Source organism: Stegodyphus dumicola, chromosome 8, assembly GCF_044657685.1.
Source record: "Stegodyphus dumicola isolate Sdum_Otavi_A_Nest chromosome 8, ASM4465768v1".
Taxonomy (NCBI): domain Eukaryota; kingdom Metazoa; phylum Arthropoda; class Arachnida; order Araneae; family Eresidae; genus Stegodyphus; species Stegodyphus dumicola.
Window position 1 is genome coordinate 157,324,733 of NC_140775.1, and position 11,889 is coordinate 157,336,621.

At 30.9% G+C, this 11,889-nt stretch overlaps 1 protein-coding gene across 1 annotated transcript in view; it reads right to left on the minus strand.

The window, feature by feature from the left end:
* Nucleotides 1-10,620, minus strand: part of LOC118198057 (5-hydroxytryptamine receptor 1-like) — a 182,245-nt gene extending 171,625 nt beyond the window's left edge. The window contains exon 1 of the mRNA XM_085823069.1: nucleotides 10,471-10,620. Coding sequence (XP_085679195.1) covers nucleotides 10,471-10,585 — 115 coding nt within the window. The 5' untranslated portion in view covers nucleotides 10,586-10,620. The remainder of the gene's footprint in view (nucleotides 1-10,470) is intronic.
* Nucleotides 10,621-11,889: the final 1,269 nt, after the last annotated feature.

Genomic DNA, 11,889 nt, shown 5'->3' on the forward strand with positions numbered 1-11,889 from the left:
TTTAAAACTGATTGTATTATGTTATATTTCGGTTAAGGTTTTTATGTATTTGGTTAATCTGCATGCAATAGTTGTAGAATTATTAACAATTCAAAAGTTGTTGAAGTGCGACTAAGCCTACTAAAGCAGCCATATTTGTTTACATTAGAAACTTAACGGAGTAGTTCATTAAGTCCGTTTCTGCACCTTCAGGGTCTTTTTGCCGAGTGGGACCAAAAGCAGACTTTCAGTTTTGTGCACCAAAAAATCTGCCTTTTTGACCGCTGGACGAATTGCTTGTTTTGCCCGCAGAAACTCTAGTTTTAATCGCAAAAAAATATACTTTGTATTAAGTGTTTTAATTGTAGTTAGTGTTTTATATTTTTCTATATTTTTCAATTTTTAATGAAGATATTTTGAGTTTTTATGTATTTTTGCCTTTATGCGAAGTGAGACCTGAATTAATTAGATGAGAAGTCTATCTGTGATGAAATTCGAGGAAATAAGTTTAAATGAAATGCAGCAAAAAATGTGTATAATTTAATAGACCGTACAAGGATGTCACATGGTGTCCACAATATACTTTTCTGTTTTACATTAGTTTACAATCAAAAAAATTCTAAAAAGAGGAATTATTTGTTAGTTAAAATATCGATTAAAAATTGGGTAATTTATGCAACAGTTCTGTACAATTAACAACTAGTTGTTATATAATTCTACATTTACTTAGATATAGTTTTATTAACACTTTTACTAATATGCAGCAGAATAATTTCTGCTCAATGTAATTTCGAAGCATGAAATGACGTATAAATTCACAACGATAAAAATCTCTGCTGTTAAACTTTAAGTAGTATTTTAACGTATGTAAAAGACACTTGCTTAGGAACTGAATTTAGTACGTTCAGCAGCATAATTTTAAAAATCAAAGAACGAAACCTCTCAGATGACGTTCAAAAGTAATAAACAATAAACCGTATAACTATAATTAGTGAATCGTGAAAATTTTAAGAACATAAAAAGAAAGTTTTTAACCTCCAGAAATTTTAAGAACTCTGTGAGCATCTTCAGAAGTTAGAAGAAAGATTTGAAAGAAACTCTCTGGCCTCAATCCTCGAGATTTTTCCTTTTGTATATTTCAGTATTTCTTAATCTATAACTGTAAAACAGAATTAAATTAAAAAATATATATACATCGTGCCTACAAACATCCTTACGTGGTGGTTATATTTGTAACCGTTGATCATTGAAGTGTATTGCTAGTTACAAAAGCATATAAAAACACGAAAATATTTTACTTTAGCGTTTTTTATTTAAAACATTTATTTTTTAAAAATTACGAAATCTAATTTTTAATATATAAGTTTTCCGATCTCTATACTTAACAGTATTAAAGAAAATGCTAACCTCATTGAAAAAAAAAAATAAGTGATTCTCACATTCGACAACAAATGACCGACATATTTAAAGTTTCATATGGGTTTTATTGAAACCTAAGATATCATATGGAAATTGTAGAGAGAAGTATTTAAATTTGCATGTAACTAAAAATTAAATATCCGCTTAGGAACAGGTCTCGGATGCAAATTGATTGAGAGACGAGCAGCTATTGGTAAACTGTCTCGGAAAAAAAATTTGATCGATGTAAATGTTTTAATTTTTAGCACAGATCGTAAATGGCAAGTGCCCATTGCAATGCAATTCGCTAAATGAAAGGATCATATACTTTTGAATAGGAAGAAAAATTCAAGGTGAAATTATATTTTTTTAAGCAATCAATAATCAAAACATTATATTTCGAGAATTGATCGAAAATACTGTCTTGGGTATTGTAAGATCACATTACAAACATGAACAAACAGATCAAAGTCTTACAGACCTTTTATTTGGTAGTAGACGATAATATAAACAAAAAAAAAAAAAATAAATAAATAAAAATAAAAATAAAAAAAAAAAAAATAAATAATTCATTAAAATGAAAAATATAGCTCACGCTAATACTAAGAAGAAATAATAACTCTTTAATTCAAAAAAATCATTAAATAAGAAATTTTAAGGCAAAAAACAGGTTTCACTTACTGAACGCATTTAGTGTAGTAATGTGTAATGTTTGAAATGTTTGCTCTTAGTTCCTTCACAATACTTGTATCCGTAAAATAAAGAGTTCTTGTTAAACTCGCTTAATATAATATATACTACACACGCGCGCGCTACTAACCTACGATTGAGAAGGGTAATATAAATAAATAGTTTTCTTGATTCCGTTTCATAAACTTTTGTTTTTCAAAATCCAAGATAAGATATGTTGCTGAGTTTAATTCACGTTATCGTAGAGGCTGTTCCATAGGACAAACCCATAGCCCTACAGAAAGATAGATTTTTAGATTTTTAGAATCCCTAGATTGATCCCTAGATTTTTAGAAATCCCTACATTTATCCCTAGATTAGATTCCCCTAGACTTTTAGAAATCCCTAGATTTTTAGAATCCCTAGATTGATCCCTAGATTTTTAGAAATCCCTACATTTATCCCTAGTTTAGATTCCCCTAGATTTTTAGAAATGCATAAATGTATTTCTAAAAATACATTTGTCCCAATATTAGTGCCAAATGGTCCTAAGGATGTATATCAGGATCACCATCCTGCTGAAAACGCATAGCTAAGAAATTTTTCGACGAGACATTTCCTTCTAATTCCGCTAATGATTCATTTATTATTTTATACATTATTAACCCAAAGAGGCGGTAGTCCAGAAGGTCTATTAATTTCAAAGCTGCATTTTGTGGTGTTTCACTATAAACGGCGAATCACGTTTTGAATTGGTGCCACCAAATATTAGAGCCCTGTATTATATTTAAAGAAATTAGATAATAGAGAACCTACATGAATGCATGTTTCTTGCATTGTGGAAAAAATTACACCTACAGCTGTCAATCGTAATCCTCCACCCGTTCATGGGAACCTGGACAGTTGAATTTTAAATTTCGAGTTTGGTTTATTATCTATTTCATATTTTGTAAAACTTTAACGAATTTTTTTATTAACAAACTTAGTGATTTCAAAGCGAACAATGACAAAACTGTACAGGAAAAAACATTTTTATCTCCAGAATCCGGGACTGTCTATCGGAAATTATACAGATAGTCCGTTTTAAATACCTTTGGCTCAAAGGAACATTACCCCAAATGCTCACGAAACATATATGTAAAAGAAAGAAACGCTCCATTGGGCGTAATATAAAATTTGAAAACTTTCAGTTTTTTTTAATTGTTGTCCCAATTAGTGTTTTGTTGTACAACTCACACTAATCAGTTATTAATTATAAAAATCTCAGATAATATATTACACTTTGATGAATCACAAAAGGGTATCAATGAATGACTTAAAAGTAGAAATAAAAAAAGAAAACCTCTTCATTTATCTTTATGTATTTTATAATTGACTTGGAATGATTATAGGGACTGGGGAGCGTATAAAAAATTACATTTCATATTTTAAGCAAAATAAATGTTTTTAAATTTAAAAACACGAAATTATGAGTACTTGCATCATTTACAACATTTTTATAACTAAATAAATGTATATGCCTACGACCAACGGTTGCGAAATTAAAGGCCGAGTAATAACTTTCTCATATTAATTTTCCTCTGACAAGTCAGAATTTTATGTATCGTCAAATTTATTGTTCGCAATTATATTTACGATTACGTTTATCAATTTTTTTCATTGACACTGTTCAAGTCATCTACAGCCTTTCGATATGGGAACAATTCAACTATTTAAAAGCCTATAATCAAAGAGTAACAAGATATTTGGGAACGAAAGCTGAAGTTACGAAGTTGAATTTGTTTGCTTTCGATGCGAAGATGTATAATTGAGACTGAGGTAATCAAATAACATAAATATTATGAGAAATAGCTTTTAAGTGGCAGACATTTCATTACAGAATGCTACTGATTGTAATTCGTTCTATATGTTGCCAAACAGCTGTAAGCTTGAAACATTAAAGAGGAAATAGGATAATTAATTTTTAAGATAAATAAATATCTATACCATATTGATGAAAATAAATAGAATACGGAAATGAAAACTGAACTGCTTTGACAGGAAACTGATGTCAAAGTAAAATGAGAGGAGAATTTCATATTTCTGAAATAAGCAAAATTAACAACAAATACATAAAACTAGCATATTTCTTTCCATGCTACCTAGATTTTGCTGTCTGTCTCTCATTTTCTACCCCTATTAAAACCAAAATATTTGAAAAAAAATTTGGAACTTTCAGAAATAAAATAATTTCTAATTCAAACTGCGACAAATATTGCGAAATCACATTTCTTTTGGGGGAGGGAGGATATAATTAAAACAAAAAGTGAGCATTTGGCACTAAATTAAAAAAGTTTCTAATTTGCAATTTTTTTTAAATTCTTTCTTTGTAGAGACTGAAAATTTCATTTGCATATCTAGCGAGCGAAGCAAGTGTATCAGCCATATACTTAAACCGGGCATTCAGAACTGGTGCTTGTTTTTTTTTTCTTAACTAATAATGCCAGAAATTTACTTTTGGTTAAGTTTTTTGAGACGGTCATAATAATGCAAACTGCTTCCTTACTATGAGATGAGAATTCCTTAAAATGAAAGTTTAAATTTTATAGAATTTCTTAAAAATAAAGTTTAAAATTTTATATGACTACTTTTGAAATTAATGTTCCATTTAATGAATTTTTACTACATTTACCTTACATAAAACCTGTTCTATATCTTCACCTATAAAAATTTCTGATTTATATCAGTTTTTGATTATACAACGAACGTAAATTGAAATCTTTGATTGCAAATTAAATTAGCAACTGAGAACCTAAAGCTACTTATTTAGCCACTATTAATTCCAGATTGAATTCAATATATTTCATTACTCTGTGCAGCTGGCCTTTCAAAGTGAGCAATAAATTTTAACATTTATAAAATTTGTACTTATGAGTATTTATAAATGAGTATTTTAAAATGAGTATTTTTTATAAAATGAGTATTTGATAGTATATGTATTGGCCAATCCGGAATGTTCGAAGGTTTTTTGATAATAAATACGAACGAAGCAGTACAAAACGTAAAAAAATGGAATGTCATGAGCGCCATTGTTTTTATTACTCTTTTTCGTCTTACCAGCAGCAGGAGAATTCCTATTTAAAAAATACCGTTAGATTTATTTATAAGAAGCCTGTTTTACAATCTCCAAAGAAGTGTACTCCAGCCCATTCAAAGGATTTTGAAGTGGCCTGAAGAGATCAAAATCCAACTGGTAAAGTCTAGTGAATCTAAGAAGTGATACAAAATATTCCAGCCATATTGAATTTGCCTTGGTCTGACATTCATCGAAACGTGGGGTCAAGCAATCTCATGATGGAAAACAACTCCTTAACAACTGGGCAAATCTGTGCGCTTTGCTTCTGTTCCTGAATTTAAAACTATAAGTTGGGAACAGTATTTTTCCGACTTTATAGTCTGATTTGATGACAGTAATCCATAGTTTGCAATTCCTTTGTAGTCCAACCATACAAAAAAAAACCCTGCAGATGTTACTAAAGAAGATTCTTGTAGCTTACCTCTTGACCGTTTCCGTGTAACGTTATTGCATAGTATCCATTTCTATCTCCAATAATGATTCGTTTCAAAAAAGGAGTTTTATTTTTCTCTTTCAGAAAATAATCACATGCAGAAACTCTAGCAAGTATATTCTGCTCTTTAAAAATATGATGTACCCATAAATCGAAGCACCTTATATAGCAAATCTTCTTCAAATAGTCATATTTTATAGTTTTCTTCATATTTAGTCTGTCCGATAGATCCTAAACTGTATAAGGTGGATAGAGACATCTTTTATTTATTAGGTTTCTGTTTACTTAGGATGAGCATCATCTTCAAGGCTGAAATTTCTAAGCTTAATCATCTAAAACCACTTTAAACTATGTCATCAGAGAAGCACTTTGTTCATATATAGCACAAAATTTACTAGCATCTTCCGACTAGCAATTTTTCTTCTTTTTAAAAACAAAATAATATGATATGGCAATGACTGCATTTTCCATTCTTAGCAAACATTATATGCTATAAGCATGCTGGAATTACCCAACGTGAGCAGAAGAGCCCTTACTTACGCATTTGCTTCGGTCAAGATCATTCGTTATCAGTATCTATCTTACAAAATAATAAGAAGAGAACGCGCTTCGATTTGAAAAACTGCAGAATTTTCCGGATGATCCAACATTTCCCACGGCGTCCATGAATGCATGGAACATTTTTGTTCAATTATTTAAAGCATACTGAATGTATGATTCAGCAAAATATTTATTTTACGCAATTGTATAAAAAATGTGTAATGTATATTTATTGGACCCTCAAGTCTACAACAGTGAAACAATTTTATAGAAATATTCTCCTAAGAAAATTTTAGTCGCGAGTACATAACAAGAACTAGTATAAGGTGGAAAATCCGTAGACAATTCCATTAAAATGGGAAAAATTTGAATTTCCATTTTCTTGAATGCATATTTATTTCTTTGCGCATTTTGTTGCCTCAGATGGTTTCTAAAAATTACTGAAAAATATTATACCCATTCTTTGTGGTGGCGCAGAAGAGAATTTTCTCTTTTTTCAAAAATAAATCGCATATAATTATAATTAGCCTAAAAATTATGTAAAATGTTTTAACCGAATTAATTACTTCTTTAATATGCTATTTTTCTGAATCTCCCGTTGCAGCCAGACAGAAAAGTATTTCCCCTCTTACATTACTATCTTTGACAGTAAATAGGAAAACATGAGCGTTCATGCGAGCCATCAGCTATTTCAACTCTCAAACGGCACAGCCTTCTATAGAAAGTGTATAGATGAATGAAGAAAAGATAAGAAAGAAATTATAGATAAGGAAGAAAAGAAATAAGGTAAAATCATCGAAGTTCAGTCCCTGGAACAGCTTAATTTCTTTTTTACTCTATCATTCACTAACATTATTTATGTAAATTTTTAAGGTCTTTCTCCTTTCTTAGCATGCCTTCGTGGTGTAGTGGTCAGCAAACTCGGCGCGCATTAAAGAGATCCTTGGTTCGATTCCCGGTGAGGGCACTACTTATTTTTCATCCCTCGTGCTTCTAAATGACCTAATATCTCTACAGTCGCCCGAACTAAAAAAGGTGGTGGATGATGATTCTTCACCATCAGGATTTGGCGATTGGATCCCCTGATCCCCAGCCGTCCTTTGAAAGGGGGAGTATATAAGGTGTTTCTCCCGCCTTCTTAGCATGCCTTCGTAGTGTAGCGGTCAGCACACTCAACGCGTATTCGAGAGGTCCGTGATTCGAGTCCCGCGGGGGCATTGCTTATTTTTCATCTCTCTTACTTTCAAAAAAATACCTATTGTGTCTACAAATTATTTTATTTTTACGCATTTAACATTAAGAAAGAAAAAACAGGAAATTAATATGGATCAATTTATTGCTTCCTTCTATAGTAATTTGATTTATATTATTTTAAGTAATGTTTTTTACATTTCAGTGCACGTTTGATATTAATCCAGTACTGGTGATATTATATATGCTGATATGAATCCGATTACCAGGAACTTATTTATTTTTTAATGCTTTTACTGCAAGATTTTAAGCATCGAGGACATAATTGCTCAGCAACATTCATACATATATTGTTTGCAATGTAAGAACTGCCTTTCATCTTTACCGGGGCGACAATTCTTTATGAGTTGCTTTCAGATGCGTAGAAAAATTATCCAGAAACTGTGTTTATCGATAATATAATGTACAAGTTAGAATATACAGATTATACAAAACTGAAATGATTTTCAGCGCAAAAAAATCGAAAGACTACTGCTAATTTTATGCTAAAAATGTTTCAAACATTTTTTTTTTCATATTCAAGAAAAATATCGGTAGCATAATCATGTTTTCTTGCAATGTAAACATTTATTACAAATTGCCTAACAGGAAATCATTCAAAAATAGACCTTTTACTCATACTGGAAGGAGACCAGTAGTTCGTTTACGTTAATTTCCACATAATCCAAAAATTAAGTTATGTATATCGTGTTTATAAATGTTTATTCCAATATTATAACTAAAAATTGTGTACTTCAAAGCAAAATTACTAATAATGCTCAAACGCTCTGTGTGTTTTAGAAGTGGTTCAAGTTATTTACGTAAATTCTAAGAACTATTAATGAAAGTTACAGATATCGTAGTAAAGTATGTAAATTTTTGCTTTTTAAGGAACATATAAAGGGCATTTTTTTAAAATTTCTAATTAGTTTTTAAAATTCATAGTAATGGAATTTGAATTTCAGAGTCTTAAAAAGATTAATGTAAATTTATAACTATCAATATCAAATTAATTTTGAATTTTAGTTTTACGGAATTCACAATATTTGTTCTCTGGATTTAAAAGGTGCATTTCCATATTTTTTATGGTTTCGCAACAACGCTGAGACAATTTATGTTAAATTGCAAGTTTTGGGTAAGAGTTACCTTCTTACTAATTTTCAATCAAATCAGATTACATCGACGATGTTTCACATACAAATGCCTGGCGTAAGTTATTATTGTTTGTATTATCTACATCTGATCTCAGAAAATTCAAGAGCAAAATTCATCCTTCTTTCTATCTACAGACTGTTACTATAAGCAGATATAGGCATAGAAAATTTTGATGCATCACATCGCGTACAGACTGTGAGATTTATCCCAGAATGCGTTTATCTCTAAACTAACTCACTGACGGAAGCCTTCATAGTAAGTGCTCCTAAAAGTTTACACAACATTTATCATGTTGTGTTGTTTAATATCCATAATTACGTTTCAGTTTGAAAACATATGCCTTAAAATGTTTTCAGTATTTGTATAACAAAAAAAGGCAATAAAAGTTTCGCAGAAAAGGGTAATAGTTGCATAATTAAAAGCAGATTTCATGATCATATACAAAATGATTTCCTTACTCAAAGAGCTGAGGAAAATAATCCTGATTTATCCTTATAATGCATTGCTCATTTTGAGCTGAAGTAAAATGTTATGACATAATTATAAATATGGATTTTAAGAATCAAGTGGTTGCTTGTTAAGAAAACTCCAAAGGTAATCTTCAATAACCTCTGAAGCTCATTAGAGGAGTAATAATTACATTGACTACTTCAAAAACCATGAAAATAAGCTTATCTGCAAATTCCTAATATACTAAAGACATTTTGTACTGTACGAAGTTGCTAAATTATGCCTGCTTTTACTTTTTAATTAATTATTTTTTAGACATTAGAAGAAACGGATTCTTATTTGAATTTCTATGGCTGTGTTAAAAGCGATTAATTTATTCTGAAACATTTGAAGTAAATCTTCCGCTGCACCTTAAACGTTTAAAAACTTAAAAGCTTTAACTAGTACTTTAGAGCAATCTATTGCTAGGAAGCTGATACATAACATTCCTGAGAGTGGCTTCTTTACCCAGTACGCTAATAAAATGATGATACCTTACAAAAGAAGGAAGCACAAAATAATTGCAATAGAGTTTTGTAACCAGGGAATACGGATATCAGCTTTAATCTAATTAATAATCATCAGAAGAATTTTTGCTTAAACTAGAACTCGAAACGAAAGGAAGATTATTGAAGCATTCTTTTATTTTGCTATGCAGGTGTTAAATGAATGCATACTTTCACATATTTCTGCAACGCTCACCAAAATGCAGTATTTAGGCTGAGTTATCGTAATACTTCTGTTTTGACAAAGTCAACGAAACATAATACTTAAGCTTTAGTAAAAGAGGAAAGGAATTGGGAGTAAAATTAATTGAACCAAAAGGTTTTATTGGAAGTAGAACATTAAAAATAAAAGAGATTTATGTCCGAAAAAATATCCAAATCACGAAACTTTGACATAACCGAGGTTAAAATATTTAAACTTCTCGAAGCACTTTGAAGATTAATAATAGCTAAAAGTAGTTTCAAAATTTAAATTGTAGTACTTCCTTTATGTTTTGTAGTACTTCCTTTATGTCCTTTATGTTTTTCCTTTATGTTCTAAAAGTTTTGATACCAACTTGAATAATTAAAATGTTGTTATGCAGGACAAATAGTTAACGCGCTGAAAAGTGGTTTCAAATTAATGTATTGCAAAATATGTGCACTCTTTGAGACATAACATTAATGAAATGCAAAAGAACTTTAAAACAAAGTTTAAGAGAATTAAAAATGCTTTAAATCCTGTCAAACATGAATCACCGGCTACTTGTTTTGCAAACTGGTGATAAACAATGTATACTATAACATCAGTTATAAATCTCGGCTTCTGATTGCTGCCCAATAACCAATGAATGGTGAATAAGTAAGAACAATTTTCAGGCATGCAAATTTTTATATCTGGAATTTTTGTAAAAACATACATCAGGTTATTAGAATGGGAAGCACGTGGTAAGGCAGGAAGAATCATCATCACTTACCGAGCATGATAAGCAGTGCAAGCGAAGTCCAAAAGGGGTAAGGCGGGCCGCATGACGGGGCTTCCTCCGCCGGATCATCTCCGGTTGTGGCCGTTTGGTTACGGCACCACTCCATGCCTGTGAGGCCGCGCTCGTGTTCTCGACGATGGACCTTTTTACAGCGCCCCCGCCTCGCTCCTCTTTGTCGTCCCACCTAGGCTTCAGCGCCACAGAGCGAGTTCTATGCTGTTTAGCAGGGGTGAGGCGATAGTTCATCATCGGATTTTCATTCGCTGTGATCGGCAAAGCGAATTTTTTATCACGCAATACCTAATTATAGGCAATTCTCATCAAATTTTGATATCTCTATCAAAAATTATGCATTCTGTTATTTTAAAAGACGCATGGTACGAAAATATCATCAATGTAGTGTCTCTATCAGCTCATTAAATTTCACAACAGCTTGTTCAAATTTCGATGTATTGTATGTATTTAAATTTTTCGGTATTAATGCAACGAAAATATATTTTGATACGCATGTAAAGCGGAAAGCATATCATGCAGTTCATATCGTTTCCTGTAATATAGTTTAAAAGTTCCTGCAGGGTCAGCAACGTGGAGGAAAAAATTGTACCAGCTTCTCTTCATGCGGCTAAAATTTTCAAAGAGTAATAATATGTAACTTGCAACGCAGAACCTATCTTGCATACTAAAACAGAGTTTAGTTTTCTCTAAATATTTCTTATGTAAAACGCGAACCTTAAAGAAAATGAGATAAAATGTTGTAATCAAACTTAAGTACAAACAACAGGAGTATAGATTAAATACGTTACGTTTTGAACTCAAATAAAAGGAGGGTAAGATCGTGTAGACAGATATGATAGTAAATCATTCTTCTTTCTTTTCCTTTTTGACTAAAATTCTTTTTGACTTGAATTATTTTTCTTTTCGACTTTTTGACTTAAAACTGAAAAAAAAATGTCACTGTTCAAAAACTCTACTTTTAAGATAATATATAGATGCAACTCTTTTGAAATCCACTTGAGCAAGTAGGAATAAAGTTTGCATTATTTCTTTAAACTCACTATGTATTAAAAATACTTATATACGAAACTGAAAAAACGAAACGCGATATAGGGCATCATATTACCTACTCTATGAAATAATTACAAACAAAATATAGATAATTTTTCTTGAAGAAAATAAAAATAACAAATAAAAAAAAACCTGAAATCTTTCAGATTTTATTTTAAACCCAAACGAGCGTTTTACACGTTCTGAGAGCATTTGAGCTAACGCCACATTCTGCTAAAAATATTTAAAAACAGCGTATCTTTAGAATTCCCGATACACAGTCTGGCGCGCTGGAGATAAAAATGTTTGATTCCTTACAGAATTGCTATTGCTGACTTTGAAATTGTTGAGTTTTCTAATCAAAAA